At 42.6% G+C, this 18836-nt stretch overlaps 1 protein-coding gene across 5 annotated transcripts in view; it reads left to right on the forward strand.

Annotated features, from left to right (window-relative positions):
- SON (SON DNA and RNA binding protein) overlaps positions 1-18836 on the forward strand; it is a 42437-nt gene that overhangs the window by 1251 nt on the left and 22350 nt on the right. For 4 of the 5 annotated variants that reach the window (XR_010473377.1, XR_010473378.1, XM_065066778.1 and 1 more), the window contains exons 2-4: positions 675-841; positions 4755-15221; positions 16726-16886. Coding sequence is in view for 3 of the 5 variants with exons in the window: in XM_065066778.1 (XP_064922850.1) it covers positions 675-841; positions 4755-15221; positions 16726-16886 (10795 nt within the window). In the remaining 2 variants the exon portion in view is untranslated. The remainder of the gene's footprint in view (positions 1-674; positions 842-4754; positions 15222-16725; positions 16887-18836) is intronic. The other variant, XM_065066803.1, reaches the window with a different exon arrangement.

Genomic DNA, 18836 nt, shown 5'->3' on the forward strand with positions numbered 1-18836 from the left:
GCTGGCGGGGGAAAGTGCGCGGGCCCCGCCTCGGGACGGAGGGGGACGGGACGGGACGGGGCCCGGGGCTCTTTGCGGGTCGTTTCGGTGTCAGCGTGGCGGGGACAGGGGGCTCGCGCCCTTGCGAGCGCCTTGAGCGAAAACATGCCGGGGGGGGGAGGGGGAGGGGCAGTCGGACGGACGCACGCACGCGCGCGTTGTCTCCTGGCGGACGCGCACCCCTTTCCACTCACGGGTTTTCCCTCTTGTTCTGCTGCGTTGCTGCAAGAGGGGAAGGGGCGAGCGTCTGTGTGATTTGTTTTATTACGTTTAAGCTTGCCTAGGTTTTCCCCAGCCTTATCTCACAAAGTAAGGAAAATCTGCTGGAGAAAAGTGAGTGCTGGGTGCTTATTTTATGAGGGGAGCCTGTGCAAGTTCTTACAGAAAGCGTGGGGACAGTGTTTATATTCGAGATTATGTTTTCGTCACTTGTGCTTTAATATTCGGTTGTCACAACATGTTCTGTTGTGAATAAGTGAAAACTAATCAAAAGCTAGATGTTTGGCTAAAAGCATGGCTTCTTCAGGAGGCTAAAATACTGTTTTGAAGGGTTGAGTGTAATAAATGCTTATGAATTTAAAAAATCAAAAAAGGCTCAAAATTGCTTGTATTAAGTTGATATTTTTCTTGGTTAGTGGAAAGGTAGAAGGCCAACCCAATGGTGACACAATCCCAGCTGAGCAAGCCAACCCTTCAGATGACACTGTTGCTGGTGCTGGGAGTCGTCAGAATGATCAGATAGTGCAGAAAATAGAGGAAGTGCTCTCTGGAGCCATTGATACAGAGCTGCAGTGCAAATCAGGTAAATGAAAACACATTTGGCAAATATGTTCTTGTTTAAGAAGGTTGTCATAGTGCTTAAAATTGAATCAGTTTTATAGAGATGAAAAAGTACTTTTCAGTACTGCTCCTCTCAGTGACCTTTATCTGACAAGTTGTATGTTTATTGTAATGTTCATTAAGTATTCTTTTTTTTAGTGTGATTTACAACCATAAGATGGAAAGAGAAATACATAATTTAAAAATTGAATCTGGTTCTGATATAAAAGCATTACTGAAGCATTATTTCATAAAAGCATTATGAAAAAATTATTTTTATTTCAGCTACAGTAATGTTAAAACATATAAATAATATCCATACATATAATTGTGCTTTATTTTAGATATGCCTGCTTCAGGGTCTCAATGAGCAGTTCTTACTAACAGAGCTGGTACTGGTGGATAGAAGCATTGTTTATTGTGTTGTTTTGGATTGGTTTGCAAGATTATTTCTAAAAATCATTTATTAGAATTCAGAACTACATGGTTAATCTGTAAGAGTAAGATGCTTTGTTGTTTTAAAGTGAATAATGCACTTATCTTTAAAGTGTAGATACACAGATTGTAATCTTCCCAAGGTTAAGATATTTTATGTAGCAATCTCATAACTTCAATAAATAACTTCAATAAAATACTGGATTTATTTTGCCAAAAAATTGCCTACAAGTATCCCTTCTTATGGGACTAGTGCTTTTTGTAAAATTTCTCAATCGTGAGAGTTACTGATATGAAGGCTTTCATTACTGCATTGTAATTTTTTGGAGTTGAAACATGGGTCACTACTATGTGCTTGGTAAGTATAGTTCCAGAGTAATTTTTTTTAAGGGGCAGCATAGAATTTGTTTGCTTTTTCCTTCTTTTATATACAGTGGCTTATTTCCCTCGAGCGTTTTCAACAGTCTTTCACTTACGCTCTACAGGCAGCACTTTACAGGTTAGGCTGTCTCCTGTGTTGTTTTTTTGTGTTTTTTGCTTATTTTTATTATTTAATTTTTTAAAATTTTTGTTCTTCTGTTATGAACAAATGAGATGAGCGAACATGGTAATAAGTGAGACCTATTGACGTGGAAGTTAATAAACTTAACCTAAGGTAAATGTTCCCACTACTCATATCTGGAAAGGAGTTAACGTTGCTGTTGAACGATGGAAATTATGTGAAAATGTTGTTTAGAAAAGGTCATTTGACTCTGCTTCATTGTCCTCTTTCATTGCATTCACAACAATGTTGATGGAAACGCTGTTTTTTTTGTTAAGCTGTTTATTCCATAAAAAAGTGTGAGCTTAAAGCTGGCTGAGATACTTATCTATGGAATCATAAGTCATGTTAATTTACTAATGTTGCAGTTACCGACAACTTTTGAATTATTTTGCATTGTTTACTTGAAAGAGGATGTTTTGTAATCATAGCCAAGATTATAATTGGAGAATGCCTCTTACTGCGCTGGCCAGTATAAATATAATAATTGAAGCTAACATAGAAGTGGACTTAATAACTTGTTAAATATGAGCTGTATTATCAGAAGCTGCTTTTAATACAAGTGCCTTTCTCGTGAAAACATGACACTAGATCCAAAGAAGGGTAAGAACCTAACACAGGTTAAATTCAGAGGGAAGTGAGGTGTAGAATTAAAAGAATCACAGAATGGTTTGGGTTGGAAGGGACATAAAGATCTTTAGTTCTGACCCCCCTGCTGTGGGCAGGGACACCTTCCACTAGACCAGGTTGCTCAAATCCCTGTCCAGCCTGGCCTTGAATGCTTCCAGGGATGGAGCATCCACAGCTTCTCTGGGCAACCTATTCAAGTGTCTAACCATCTTCATGGTGAAGAATTTCTTCCTTACATCTAATCCAAATCTGCTTTGTTTCAGTTTAAAGCCATTATGCCTTGTCCTGTTACTACATGCCCTTGTAAGACCCTTCCCATCTTTCCAGTAGCCCCCCTTTAGGTACTGGAAGGCTGCTATAAGGTCTCCCTGGAGCCTCCTCTTCTCCAGGCAGAACAACCCCAACTCTCTCAGCCTGTCTTCAGAGGAGAAGTGCTCCAGCCCTCTGATCATCTTTGTGGATTCCTCTGGACCCTCTCCAACAGGTCCATGTCTTTCTTGTGTTGTGGGCCCTAGAGCTGAACACAGTACTGCAGGTGGGGTCTCTCAAAAGTAGAGGTAGACAATCACTTCCCTTGACCTGCTGGTCATGCTTGTTTTGATGCAGCTCAGGATACAGTTGGCTTTCTGGGCTGCAAGTGCACATTGTCCTGTCACGTTGAACTTCTCATCAAGCAACATACCCAAGTCCTTTTCCTCAGGGCTGCTCTCAATCCATTTTCCACCCAGCCTGTGTTTGTGCTTGGGATTGCCCCAATCCATATGCAGGACCTTGCACTTTGCCTTGTGGAACTTCATGAAGTTCACGTGGGCCCACTTCTCAAGCTTGTCCAGGTCCCTCTGGATGGCATCCCTTCCCTCCAGCACATTGGCTGCACTACACAGCTTGGTGTAATTGGCAAACTTGCTGAGGGTGCTCTTGGTCCTGCCGTCCATGTCACTGACAAAGATACTAAATAGCACTGGTCCCACTACTGACCCGTGAGGAACACTGCTTATCACAACTCTTTGAGGGCAGCCATCCAGACAATTTCTTTTCACTGAGTGGAACATCTGTTGAAGCCATGTGTTTCCCATTTAGAGACTAGGATGTTGTGTGGGACAGCATCAGATACTTTGCACAAGTTCAGGTAGATTATGTCAGTTGTTCTTCCCATATCCACCAATGCTGTAACCCCATTGTAGAAGGCCACTGATTTTTTCCAGGTGTGATTTGCCCTTGGTGAAGCCACACTGGCTGTTACCAATCAAGGAACCACCTTATTTTTCATGTGCCTTTGTGTAGTTTCCAGGGGGATCTGCTCCATGATCTTGTTGGGCACAGAGGTGAAACTAACTGGCCTGTAGTCCCCCAGGTATTGCTTTTTTCCCTTTATAAAAATGGGGGTTATGATTCCCCTTTTCCAGTCAGTGAGAACTTAACTGAACTGCCACAACTTCTCAACTATGATGGATAGTGGCTTTGCAGTTTCAGCTGCCAGTTCCCTTAGGACATATGGATGCATCACAGGTGATTGAAACCTCAGTCTTCCTCTTTCCTTCCCTTCTCAGTGATTGTCCCTGCAGTCACTTGAATGTATTAGTTACTTTCTTGTTTGAAGCAAAAGCTCCATCGAACAATTGAAGGTTTGCAGTTGCTTGTGGCAACTGCGTCCAGTCTGAGCAGCTGGTGGCCTGCAGTGCCTTGAACGTTGTTTAGAATTGGTGAAATAGATGCTGTTTCCCCAAATTTGTTTGAAGAACTTATTGAGGAACTTCATGCATTTAGATAATTCTAACACATTAGTAGTATTAAGCTTACTCAGAAGTTAAAGCATTGTAAGGAATAACAGCACAGCCACATTTTGTACAATAAGCATGCCACTCTGTAGATAATTGGCCTGGAAATCAGGAGGAGTTGTTTCATTTCCACGTGCATCTTGATTTACTTTAAAAGCACATCTCCAGCCTCCTGGAAGAGTGCACTGCCCAGTTGAAAATGGGTATAACTATATACAACTAGTTCTTGCAAAGAGTCATGTTCCTACTGGAACTGTGTTGCTGATCAAGAAGATTCTGTTAACTTTTTGAAAGAAATTAACTTATTTTTACTTAAAGTGACTCCTGAGAGGGAGGGTAAGAGGGCTGAAAAAGGGAGTGTGTGCTATTTGTGTATGGTAGTTTAGTAAAGAAGGCATGGGTTTCAAGATTGAATTTTTTGTATCTCTGTCCATGTACTTGGTCACTAGTCTAAAAGAATTTTTAAAATGCAGTTTTAATAATGTTGACAATGAAAATATCATTTTTTCTAGATGTAGACAAAAATACTGTGAAAAGTAGTACTAAGTCTACAAAAAGAAGCTCTACTGGTGAAGATGAAATTCCTAAGAAAAAATCAAAGAAGAACAAGAAACACAAAAGCAAGAAGAAGAAGAAAAAGAAGAAGAAAAGGAAGAAAGAGAAAAAGCATAAAAAGCAGCCGAAGGAGTCAAAGTTGAGTACACGTCATGGAGATCATGGAGATTTGCAGCCTGTTTCTCACTTGATACCAGAGAAATCAAGCTCCAAATTGAGTGTACAGCATGGAGGATTTGGAGATACGGATCCGGCTGTCCACGTGCAGCCAGAAGAACTGTCCTTAAAAGCAAATGAGGAGCTTGATAGGCAAGCTGCAGGACTTGTTTCTGATTTAAGAACTGATTCTCAGCAATCTACAGAAAATCTTGGAAGTGAGAAGGGGACTTTGTGTGCAACAAATCCTCCACTTAATTTAGAGGGCAGCCAATCTGGTATCCAAGAAAATGCTAGTATAACTCAAACTGAAATTTGCACTAGAGAAGAACAAATTAAACAGTCTCATGAAACTATTTATCTTAGAGCTATTAATGTGAGTGAAAAGGGTGTTCTTGTTGATACTGGAAATGATACTTCATCTAGCATCCCGTTGGGAGTAACCAATAAATCTGAAATTCAGAAAGATTCAGCAGCAACTCTACCTTCAGAGGTAACAGAAGCACTAAAAGGTTCAGAAGTTATTCTGAAATCTAAAGGCACTGGGCAAGTACAAGCTTTGGATACAGCTCCTGAGTCTGAAACCATGGAGGTGTTGAAATATTCAGACACATCTCTACAGTCTGTGGCACAGGGAGGAGCAAAAGTATTAGAAGCGATTTCAGAATCTGTGACTTTGGCAAGTGATGTGACAACAATTCCTGAATCTGCAAATCAGGCAGATCTGAATACTGTGAAAGTAGCTCACATGGCTGTGGCTGTGGAAGAAGTGAAAATTCCAGAAGCAACTGAAAAATGTATGCATATGGGAAATGTGGAAAGATTGTTGGAATTAGGGGGTGTGAGCAGACCTTTGGAGACAACCCTGAAGCCCTCAATTACATCCGATAATTTGAGAGTAATGCAATGCAGCACTGTGGAGAGTTCGGGTGTCTTGAAGGCAGATGTATCTCTGCAACGTCCTTTAGAAATACCTGCAGCAACTGCTGTGACCCAAGTGGAAACAAAAAGTGCCAAAATACCTCTGGAACCAGGAGCTGTTACAAAAGTGAAGGATATTGAACCAGCTAGAAGCTCTGTGCACATGGAAGAAGCTCTTCAGCCGGTTGCTGTAGTGAAGGCAAAAACTTCGGAAACAATCATAGAACCTCTGGGTGTTAAAGCAACAGATATCAAAGCAGCTCAAGAATGTCTGCAGGTTGAAGTAGTTAAAGGTGTGGAAGGTACCACTGATCCTGCATCAGTGCTGAATGCATCAATCTTGACTGAAACAGGAAATGTGGATAGAACACAGCAATCTGCAGTTTCAGCAGAATCGAAAGATGTGAATGTAGTTGCAGAGGCAAAAGATTTAAGAGCAACTTTACAGCCTGTTGCAGTTGGGCAGACCTTTCCTCAAACAACTCCAGGCATTCAGATGGTGGAGAGTTTTAAAGGTCCACGAGCAACTGTGGATGTTGCAGCACTAACAGGAATAAAAGATCGAGAAACAAGTCAGGCTACTCTGCAACTGGAAAATACTAATGCTTCCCAAATTTCAGAATCTACTCTCAAGCCTGTAGCTGTAATAGAGGCAAAAGATTCAGAAGGTACTTCATTACTGAGACAACCAGAGGAGCGTGAATCAAATGTGAGAGGTTTGGAAGTGACTCCGCTGTCTTGGCAGAAAGATAGGAAAGGTCCAGGTTCATCAGTGGTGTCAAAAAGTTCAGAAATAAATCTAGATAGCATAGCAGGAATAGAAGCAGGCTCAGGTGCTCGTCTCCTAGCTATGCAAGCCAGATATGTAAGACTGGTGAAGAATTTAGAAACAACTGTAAGACCTGTGGCAGAGACAGAAAGGAAAGCTTCAGAAGCAGACCTTGGTACAGCTAGGGCAGAGATGAAGACTACATTATCACATCTGCACATGAAAGGTGTGAGAGGTTTAGGAGATCCAGCATCTGTAGGTATGGCAAATATACAAGCTTTGGAAGCAGTCTTGCAGCCTGGAACCCTTGCAGTTGCAAGAGAAAATGTGCTTTCTGAAGCCAGAACAGGTGACAAAGTCTTGGAAGCAAGTCCAGGAGTTTTTACCTTAGAAGAAAGGTCAGAAAGGACTCCTGAATCTGTGGTTGCACGTGCAAGTATAGCACCAGTTAGAGAGTTTGAGGCATTAGGAGGTATGCATTTGAAAACCACAACAGAGAGAGAACCAAAACATGCTGAAACAGGTGCAGAACCTCTTGGTGCAAGCACAACAAAGAAATCCATTGTTTCACAGTCTCAGGTCGTGACACATACAAGAACTTCACAAACTGAGGTTGTAGGGGACATAAGGGATTCTGAACTAGCTACCAGTTCTGCCAGTGTAGAAGTGAAAGGTTTAGACAACTCATCCGAAGTTGAGGCAGTTTCAGAGGTAAAAGATGTGGAAGCACAATTGAAAACTTCACCCTTACACATGAAAAATTTGGAAATGGCTGAAACAAGGACGCTAATGCAAGGGTTGGAAAGAACATTGGCGTCTGAGGTGGTTAGAGAGATCAGGCACTCTGATGTTGCTCCAGAGTATCCAAACAAAGCAGAGGTGGGGAGCCAAGAAGCAGTGCTAGAACCTGTGCAAACAGTGATGGTACAAACTTCAGAAACGAGTTCAAAATCTGCACAGGAACAAATAGTAGGTCATTCAGAAACAGTATTAGAGTCTTTCTCTGGAGTGGAAGAAAAAACAATGACATCAGAAATAACAACAGAAGGGAGAAACTTGAAAGGAACTCTGGAATCCAATATTTTGACAGATGTGAGAACTCAGGGACCTGCTGCAGAATATGCAATTGCAACCAGGAGGGAAAGCACACCAAAAAATGAGCCTTCACTCACCGATTTAAAAGATTTGTCTGCAACAGTAGAGGTGAAAGGTTCTGAAACAGTTGAAGAGTCTGAGGTACACATGGATATCCAAGGTTTGGAAACTTCTCGAGAGTCTGGAGATGTGGGAGTGATGAATGTTTTAGGTTATGCTTCAGAAGCTGTTCCAGAAGCTTTGCACACTGAAAAGCAAGAACATTTGCAAGCAGTTCTAGAAGCAAAACCTGCTGCAGAATGGAAGAGTACAGAAGCAGCTCCGGAAATATTGACTACTGCTGAAATTGAAACTTCTGATGCAGTTCCCAAACCAGGGGATGTGAAAGATCCAGAAACAATGCTGGAACGTGAAGTGGCAGCAGAAGTACAGTATGCAGAAGGGGTACAGAGTCAACAAATGGAGGATATGAGAGTTCTTGGTCAAGCTCAGGAATGCAAGATAGTGGTTGAGAAAGATGCAGAGCAAATTTCAGCATCTGAGTCTTTAATAACAGAAACAGTTTTTAGTTCTTCACATGCAGCAGGTGAAAAAGATTCAGCAGGGACTGAACAATTGGAAGCAGCTCCAGCTCATGTGACAGAAACAAAAGATTTGGAAACAGCACCTTTTCCTGAGACTGTAGAGCTGAAAGATGCAGAAGCAGCTGTGGGTTTGGAGGCAGAGACAAAAGATTTGGAAGCAGCTTTAGCACCTGAGACTGTTACAGGAGTTCCTGTGCTTGCAGCAGAGACAAGCCAGTCTGAAGTCATTCCAGAGGCTGAGGCTGTCAAAGAAGCAACTCCAGAAGAGGAGTCAGAGAAAAGAGATTCAGAAACATCTGATGTGCAACCTGATGTGGCGGCACGAATGAAGGAGACTCTGATGAGACTTGAGAAGGTTATTGAAAAAAGCAGCCATAGAAGCAGTGATAAAAAACATGATGCAAAGAAACAAAAAAGGAGTCGCTCCAAGTCTCAGTCCAGGTCTAGGAAGCGGAAGAAAAAATCACGGTCGCGTTCTACTTCCAGGCGTTTGACCTCCAAAAGAGCACGTTCTAGGAGCAGAAACTATTCAGATTCCAGAAAAAAGCATTCCAAATCTAGATCCCCATCTGTGGAGAAGAGAGAGAGAAGAGTGTCTTCACGGAGGTCCAGACGCAGACGTTCCAGGTCATCTGATCATTACAGGTCTAAATCCAGATCAGCAGAAAAGAGAGGGAGCCGATTGTCCTCTGGGAGATCCAGACGCAGACGTTCCAGGTCATCTGACCGCTACAGGTCTAAATCCAGATCAGTGGAAAAGCGACTGTCTTCCCGAAGGTCCAGACGTAGACGTTCCAGGTCTTCTGACCGCTACAGATCTAAGTCAAGGTCGGTGGAAATTCGACTGTCCTCTAGAAGATCTGGACGCAGACATTCCAGGTCTTCTGACCGTTACAGATCTAAGTCCAGGTCAGTGGAAAAGCGACTGTCTTCTCGAAGATCTGGGCGCAGACGTTCCAGGTCCTCTGACCGCTACAGGTCTAAATCACGGTCAGTGGAAAAGCGACTGTCCTCTCGAAGATCTGGTCGCAGACGTTCCAGGTCCTCTGACCGCTACAGGTCTAAGTCCAGGTCAGTGGAAAAGCGACTGTCTTCTCGAAGATCTGGTCGCAGACGTTCCAGGTCATCTGACTGCTACAGGTCTAAATCACGGTCAGTGGAAAAGAGGGGGAGCAGGTTGTCTCCTTGGAGATCCCGCCGCAGACGTTCCAGGTCCTCTGACCGTTCTAAATCTAGATCCAGGTCTTCAGAAAAGAGAGGGGGCAAAGAATACTCGTGGAGGTTCAGGCACAGAGGGTCTGGTTCCTCTGATCGTTCAAAATCTAGGTCAAGATCTCTTGAGAAGAGAGGTCGGAAGACATCTCTGCGGAGGTCTAAACGTCAGCGCTCGAAGTCCTCTGACCGTTACAAGTCTAGATCCAGATCAGTAGAAAAAAGAGATCGAAAGCAATCATCACGGAAGTCTAAACGTCAGCGCTCAAAGTCGTCTGACCGTTACAAGTCTAGATCCAAATCAGTGGAAAAAAAGAAGGAGTCCTCGCGAAAATCTAAGCGCCGCCGCTCAAAGTCTTCTGAACGTTATAAGTCTAGATCTAGGTCTGTTGAAAAAAAGCGTAAGGAATCTTCAAAAAAATCCAAACGGAAACGGTCCAAGTCCTCTGATAGTGTTAAGTCAAGGTCCAAATCTATAGAAAAAAAAGAGAGTAAGTTATCTTCAGTAAAGTGCAGTAGCAAGCATGTGGAGTCTTCTGAACCTCAGGAGTCAACCGTATGTCTTGAAAAAGATGTTCCTGAACCATCTTCTGCAAGTGAAAGCTGCTCCTCCAAATTCTCTAATGGTCCTATGTCAGTAGCTTTGCCTGTTGAAACAGTAAATGGTCCGGAGCTTCCGCCAGCATCTGGAAGTGGATTTTCCAAAACTTTTGATGGTCTTGAAAAAAGCTCCTCATCTGAACAAACAATGGGTCTGCAGCCTTCTGTGATGTCTGAACTTGATAGCTCTAAGACCTCAGATGACCAGGAATTGAGGTCCATGCCTGTGGAAAAAGCACAGGTTTCAGAGCTCTCTCTGACATCTGAAAATGGATCGGCTGAAAAAGCAGTGGCTCTGGAGTCTTCATCATTGCCTGAACTTGCGTATTCCACACCCAAGTCAAGATCCTCATCTGTTGAAAAAGGAGGAGATTCAGAAACTTCTTTGGTAACAGAATTTCAGCTCTCCGCTTCCCATGAAAATGAGTTGAGATCTCTCAAAGAAGTAGAGGGCCCAGATCCTCTTCTGACACTTGAAAGGGGATGCTCTGTATCTTCTGATGATTACAAGACGACCTCCTTGTCCTCTGGAAAAATAGAGGTTCAGGGATCTTTGCTGGTGCCTGAAAATGTACTTTCTGACGTGTCTGATGCTCATGAATTGAGACACATGCCCGCTGAAAAAACAGAGCTTCAGGAGTTTTTGCAAGTACGTGAAAGTGAACCTTCTAAGTTGACTGACAGTCTTGAGTCAAGGTCTTTTGAAACAGTAGAGACTCAAAAATCATCTCCAGTGCTTGATGTTACATGCTCTGCATTCCCTAATGTGTGTGAGTCAGCCTCCTTGCCTGTTGAAGAGGGCCAGGTGCAGGAGCCTTCTCTGATTTCTGACAGTGAATGCTTCAAGTCTCCTGTTGAACATGAGTCAGGATCCAGCTTTGCTGGACAAATAGAGGAGCCTCTGTTGATGTCTGAAAGTGGCTCCTTTAAGTCACCTGATGGAAACGAACACAGATCTTTATCTGTTGAAACGGGAAAAGCTCCAGATGTTTCCCTGACATCCGTGTGTGGTCCTGTTGAGATCTCAGATGACCTGAATTCACTGTCAGCTTTTCAAAAAGCGCAGGAGGTTGTATTGACAACTATAGGCCAGAGCCACAAGTCTTCTGAAGTTCATGAGTCCAGATTGTCCGTTGAAAAAGATTTAGATGGTCCAGCACACTCACAAGTAATTGAAATTGACAGCTCTGAATCTTCTGAAGTGCATGAATTGAGATACCTGCCTGCTGGAAAAACAGAAGGTGCGGGATCTTTCTTGATGTCCGAAAGTGGAATTTCTGTGTGCCATGATGGCCATAAATTGAAACAGAATTACTTGGAGAAGACAGAAGGTGCAGAATTGTCAATGGCATCTGAGCTTAGGTGTTCCGTCTTCCCTGAAGGGTATGAATTGACATCCACTGCAGTTGAAAAAATTGAAATACAGAAATCTCTCCCACTGCAAAGTGAGTTCTCCAAGTCTGCTGTTATTTGTGAACCAGTAAGTGCACCTACTGAAAAACCACAGGCCCCAGTGACTTCTCTGACATCTGAAGGTGGACTTCTCGTCTTGTCTGATAGTAATGAATTGAGACCTATCCCTGCTGAAGAAGTAGAGGTGCGAAAGTCATCTTTGCCCTCTGAACTGAAATGCATTGCATCCCCTGATGGCCACAAGTTGAGATCTGCCTATGAGGAAGAAATACAGGTGCAGGAGCCACCTCTGATACTGGAAAGCAGATGTTCTGTTTCTTCTGATGATCATGAGCTGACATCCACTCCTTTTCAGAAAGCTGAGGTAGAGGAGCCTTCTCAAATATCTGAAAACGAATACACAATAGCGCTTGATGACCCGGAGTTGACATCAACTCCTGCTGATAAAACAGAGATGCGGCAACTTTATCGGATGTCTGAAGGAACGTCTTCGTTGTCCATTGAGAACCAGGAGTTGCCGTCACTCCCTGTTGAAAAGATAGAAATGCAAGAGCTTGTTCTGATGTCCAAAAATGAATATGAGTTGAGATCTAGCTCTCCTGAAAAGGTAGAGGTACAGGAGGCTTCTGTAGTACCTGGCAATGAATATGCTGTGTCTTCTGAAAGTCACGAATTGCCACCTTCCTGTGCCGAAAAAACAGAGGTACAGGAGTATTCTCTGCTGTCTGAAAATGAGTATGCTGTATCTCCTGAGGGCCAAGAGATGCCAGCCAGCCCAGCTGAAAAAGGGGTGCAGGAGCCTTCTCTTATATCTGACAGTGGATATACCATCTTCCCTGAAGGCCAAGGATTACGGTCTACCAGTGCTGAAAAAACAGTCATGCAGGAGCCTTCACTAATATCGGACAGTCAATATGCTGCATACCCTGAAGGTCAGGAGTTGCTCTCTGCTGTTACTGAGAAAACAGAGGTGCAGGAGCGTTCTTTGCTGTCTGAAAATGAATACGCTGTATCCCCGGAGGGCCGTGATTTGAGATCCAGTCCTCTTGAAAAAGAAGAAACGGAGGAACATTCTGAAACATCTGAAAGCGAAAGTTCAACGTCCACTGATAGCCAGGAGTTGCAGTCTACTGTTGTTGGAAAAACAGAGGTGCAGGAGCTGTCGTTGTCTGAAGGTGAATGTACCATGTCACCTGAAAGTCAGGAGCTGCAGTCTAGCCCTGCTGAAAAGGTAGAGGCTAGGGAGCCTTCTCTGACATCTGAAAATGAACGTGCTCTGTCTCCTGAAGAGTATGAATCAAGATTGACTCATGCAGAGAAAACAGAGAATATGGATTCTTCTTTGATACGTGAAAATGACCATGTTATGTCTTTTGAGAGCCAGGAGGTAAGATTCACCACTGTCCAAAAAGCAGATGAGCAAGAGCTTTCTCCAACACCTGAAAATGAACATGCAGCATCGCCTGATGGCCAGGAGTTGAGAAAAGTTGGCAGTCTTGAACCCTTGGCACTAAATGATACAGCTTCCATGTCCCCAGATGACAGTGAGTTGAAATCTACTCCTGTTGAAAAAATGAATGATGCAATGCCTTCTTTAATTCCTGAAAGTGGGTGCTTCATGTCCCCTGATGGCTACAGAGGGAAATCTGGCCCTGGTGAAGAAACTGGAGATCTAGAGCCCCCTTTGGTATCTGAATGTAGACATTCCACATCCTCGTATCAGGAAGGTCCTGAGCTGCAATCTCCCATGGAGGAAGAGGGTCTAGAGTCCTCTTTGACTTCTGAACACAGACGATCTGTGTCCCCTGAGGACCATGACCAGAAATCTACCATAGATGAAGAAATGGATGATGTGGAGCCCTCTTTGACATCTGAACGCAGGCACTCCATGTCCCCTGATGAACATGAGTCAAGATCTAGCATTGGTGAAGAAGGAGAGTATCTGGAGCAGCCTTTGACAACGGAACGTAGATGCTCTGTGTCTTCTGATGAGCATGAGTCAAGGTCTTCTGCTGGGGAAGAGGTAGAGGATGCAGAACCCTCCTTGACAGCTGAACGAAGAGACTCCATGTCCTCTGATGAGCATGAGTCAAGGTCTACTGCTGGTGAAGATGTAGAAGATGGGGAGACCTCTTTTACAGCTGAACGTAGACACTCCACATCTTCTGATGACCGCGAGTCAAGGTCTACAACTGGTGAAGAAGCAGAGGATTTAGATTCTTCTTTGGCAGCTGAACATAGACGGTCTGTGTCTCCTGATGGACGTGAGTCAAGGTCAACTACTGGTGAAGAAGCAGAGGATCAGGAGCTGTCTTTGACAGCTGAACGTAGACACTCCACATCCTCAGATGAACATGAGTCGAGGTCTACCACTGGTGAAGATGCGGAGGATATGGAACCGTTGACAGCTGAACGAAGAGATTCCACATCATCAGATGAGCGTGAGTCAAGATCTACCACTGGTGAAGAAGCAGAGGATATGGAGCAGTCTTTGACAACTGAACACAGAGGTTCCACATCCCCTGATGGGCATGAATCGAGGTCTACCACTGGTGAAGAAGCAGATGATGTGGAACCCTCCTTGACAGCTGAACAAAGAGACTCTTCATCGTCAGATGAGCACGAGTCTGGGTCTTCCAGTGGTGAAGAGGGTGAGGATGCAGAGCCCTCTTTGGAAGACGAAGATAAGCAGGATTCTATGCCTCTTGAGAGGTCGGAGGAACAGGACTCTTCCTTTATAGCTGAAAGTAGGCGTTCTGAGTCTTCTGAACGTGAAAAATCTAGATCCAAATCTGTTGATAAAGCATCTGACAAGGAGTCTCCACGAAGGTCTATAAGCAGACACTCAAAATCTCCTACTCAGCAAAAAAGTCGATCCACATCTGTTGAAAAAGCAGCAGACGAGTCTTCACGGAGATCTAGACATAGACGTTCCAGTAGATCCATATCTGTTGAAAAAACAGCAGACAAAGAGTCTTCGCGGAGGTCAAGACACAGACGCTCGAGGTCCGCTGCTCACCAAAGGAGTCGATCGACATCTGTTGAAAAAGCAGCGGACAAAGAGTCTTCGCGGAGGTCTAGACGTAGACGCTCGAGGTCCACTGCTCGCCAAAGGAGTCGATCCAAATCTATTGAAAAAGCAGCAGACAAAGAATCTTCACGGAGGTCCAGAAGCAGACGCTCCAGGTCTTCCCAACGCAGATCGCAGAGATACGATACAGAGTCTCGTTCTAGACGGAATCGCTCCAGATCAGCAACACGGAGAAGAGCATCAAGATCAAAATCTAATCGTCGCTCTCGTTCTAGCTCATTGTCACGTTCAAGGCACAGAAGGAGGAGTAGGTCAAGGTCAGCATCAAGAAGGCGGCGTTCTTTATCAAGAGACAGGCGTAAGAGATCACAGAGAAATAGATCAAGATCTACTGACAGAAGAAGAAGGAGATCAGATTCAAGAGATCGTAGAATATCACTCAGATTACGGAGCAGGAGTCGAACACCTATTCGTCAAAGGCGATCAAGGTCAAGAGGAAGACGGCGGAGCTCTAGTAGGTCACCAATTCGACTACGGCGATCCAGATCTTCAGGAAGAAGAAGATACAGCAGATCACCTGATCGTCGTAGGTCGAGGTCATCAGAGTTTTCAGTCAGGTCACCTAAACGTCTCACAGACTTGGGTAAGTGATGGTTTTATTTTCAGTAGTTCTATGGCTAGGTTGTATTATTTTAACCCATCTTTAGCATTCATAAGGAATTTCTTGGAAGTCGTTCTGTGCGTTACTTTTAGGCAGTGACTTCAAGTAGGAACATATATGGTGGAGCTGAATCCATGCTTGCCATTTGGAAGAAAGCCTGTTCACAGCAGGTTACGTTTTGGTTATAGAGCTTTTATATAAAGCTACTCTGTTGCAGTTTTGAGGAATACTATTCATTCTAATTGTTAGTAGAGACCAAGTACTGTAAACTTAACAATTTCTAGTTTTCCTGAGAACAAATTGGGCATGAAAGGACATGTGAAAGTAAGCACCAGTTGGAGAGTTCTTAGCTGTGTTGTTAGCTGTAATGCTTGTTTATTTGTTGCCATTACTCTGTTTTTCCTCTTAGCCATGATAAGAACTTAATGAAAAGGGAGACTTGTTTCTGAATATGTTCACAGACCTGGCTGCTTAGAAGATAAAAAATGCTATTGAATCATATCTTTTGTCTGTGACTAGAGGAAGAGAGGCCTTGAAGTTTCCTTAGGTAGTAAGTTACAAAAGAAGAAATGAGATTTTTGAGAGACAAGCTCTTGCACAGTGTGTGAGGAAGCCTCCTGTTGTGGACCTCAGGTTCTGATCCTTTTAGTCCTGTCTCATAACATTATGGAAGCCCCTCTACCAGAGTAGTATTTTTGTACAGAACATGAGAATTAATGAGCGTCCCTGAATTGGCCTTCATGCTTTGATTACGCAACAAGTCTGTATCGATATACTTCTGTTGCTTAATTGCCTAAGTAGTAAAGGAACATTGTCCTTTTAGGATTTTTGTAAAGCTGTATGCTTGCTTAGGTTGGTGGTAACTCATTTATTTGCAAACTAGCAGATCAAATAAGACATACCTTATTTTAATTCATTTTTTCTATGATAGGGCCACATGTGTTTTTGTTGTTAAAGCAAAATACTGTTCCATTAACAGTTTTGTTTGTAGTTGTATTTTATGTAAATGCACATTTTGCTTATGTTTTTCTCTTGGTTGTAAGTAGCTTTCAGGCTATGTACTGGAGGACTTGAGGGGGGGACTTCCTCAAGACCTTTGAAAGCTTTTCAGAGATAGCTAAGAAGTAGAGTATGGAATTTAGGGTGTCTAGAAGTAAACCAGTATTTCCAAAACAAGAATGAATCAGTGAAGTAAAATAAGCATCAGAACTTCCGGGCTTTGGAAGATTTTGAGTGCTATAATTTGGGCTTCTGTGCTTTGTGCTGAAGTTGCAATTTCTCTTGGCTGTTGGATAGAGCAAATTTGAAGAAGTCCAGAGCAACTAAGTACAATTTTAGCTATTTTCACAGGATATAAAAATGCACAGTGTGGGTAAAAATCTTGTGTTTTCTCTTTGTAATTAGTTTAGTCTGCTAGAAATGCTTATTTATTACTAAAACAGTAATTTGTAAAAATAATAATTTTTCTCTAAATTTTTTTTTTTAGACAAGGCTCAGCTACTTGAAATAGCCAAAGCTAATGCAGCTGCCATGTGTGCGAAGTCTGGTGTTCCCTTACCACCAAGCCTGATGCCTCTATTATCTCAAAAGAAAGATGACAAAGCTAATCAGAAGTCATCAAGAGATACGCTAAAAGAGCTTACTGAGGTAAGAGAGATCAACGGTATCAAACCTGAAAATGAGCAAAAGAGGATTTTATGACTTCAAGGAGAGCTGTGTTTGGTTTGTGTGTAAGCTGTCTTGTGGTTTGAAGTCTTACTCTCTACAAAAGTGTTTTTAAGTCTTGAAAACAGGCTATTTAATTCCATGGAAATGCATGAAATCTAGTTCTTGTGCTTTTTTTTTTTTGTTTTGATACTGTTATAATTTTCTACAAATTCATAGTTCACCTTGCAGTCCTGTTAAGAAAAAGCTTTCACTTCTAGTTTTTGCTTCTGTGTTGTTAGTTATTTATGTTATTTCTTAGTGAATTTCACATTGTCAAATGTTATTGCTGGATTAAAAATCTATTGCCCGCTTCACATAGTTCTGTATATTTTAATATGCACTTTAATATAGTTTTAGAGAGTTACTGTTGCAGTTCTATCCTGTTGCACTCCAAGTCTACAAATGGGATGGTTTTGTTCTGATTGTGGGGAAAAACTTGATACTTGTCCTTCTTGTCCTTTTACTACAGTAATGCCACCTAGTTAAATTTGCTAATTTCCACCTATGTTTTTTTTTTCCTGGAAACTGAAGAAAATTTGGGGGAAAAAAGTACTGCCTTTTTTTTTTTTTTAATTGTATAATCAGTGTGACAGTTCTGAAATATCTGTTTATGGAAATAACATCTGAAATTAGGCAAGGTCAAATTGCTGAAAAGTAATCTCTTAGTTGTGTGTGGGTTGATGGAAACAGAAGTACTTGTTAGTAAAGAAGTTGAGATTGTACAGATACACTGTGCAGACACATTAAGTGGTTGTTCATGTAACCTGACCAAGATCCAGTGTAGCTGGTGCTAATCTGGAAGCCCAAAACCTGCCCCTTCCTTCCCTTCCCCTTTCCAACTGTGGCAGTCTGGTGAACTACGTTCCTGTTCTATTGAATCAGAGTTGGCTGCAGAAGCAGTCCAGGCCTGCATGATGTGGTAGTGTGTCCAGGTGGAGAACCCTTCCCAAGCCTGCTCAGCTTCTTGCCAAGCTAACTGCCTTGTCTTTCCTCTCTGCAATGTAATCTGCAAACCGTACACACTGTTTCTAATTAGTTAGGAGCCAGTTAATAACTATAGATAATATTTTTGGTTGATTAGCTTTCCAAGTAGTGCAGGCCTTTCCTGTTGCCTAAAGAATGTGCTTCAGTTGTTGTTGGGAGGCATCTTAGTGCAGAAGAGTTCAGGAATCTTAAAAGGACTGATGAGAACAGAACCATCAGTGCGCTCTGCTTTTTAGAGACGGAGCTACCTATTTGCTTCTTAATGCCAGCAGTCAGGTCATGAACAGATCTAACTTAAAATGGCATGAATTTGAACTAGAATCTAATCAGATGATGGCTGGTATTGTTTCCTCAAATGTGATGTCTTCAAATCTCATGTAAGCTTTGTACCTATACTTTTCATGAATGGGGACGTAATAGAAGCATGACACTAGACTATAATGTTCTCAAACACATGTTGTGCTGAATAAGTTAGTTGCTACTGGTAAACACTCAGTGTAGATAACCAGAATCTGTGTAGAGTTTTTCATAATAAAATTTTAGCCTCTCTAGAATGTCATTTTCCCCCCCGCAGAGGTTTGACTGCAGTATCCCCATTACACCTGGATGTTTTATACTCAACTCCTGTTGAATATGAATTGGGGATATCTCGCATGTCTGGCCAGTGTCAAAATATTGGAGAAGAAATCTGAGATGCCATTGCTTCTGACTAGGTCCCAGCACTACCAGTGGAATTTGGAATTAGAAATTATTCTTAGATTTTCCTGTGTAATAGTTTTCTGAGTTCTACTGAAATTCCTATCAGAGTGCAATATGCTAGTTATGTGGGATGTCAAACAACCAGTGAGTAGCTACTCTGGAACGTTGCAGCCCTAGACACACATTTTGCAACTAGCACTGTGTAGC

The sequence above is a fragment of the Columba livia genome, chromosome 1 (genome assembly GCF_036013475.1).
Source record: "Columba livia isolate bColLiv1 breed racing homer chromosome 1, bColLiv1.pat.W.v2, whole genome shotgun sequence".
In the NCBI taxonomy this organism is placed as follows: Eukaryota; Metazoa; Chordata; class Aves; order Columbiformes; family Columbidae; genus Columba; species Columba livia.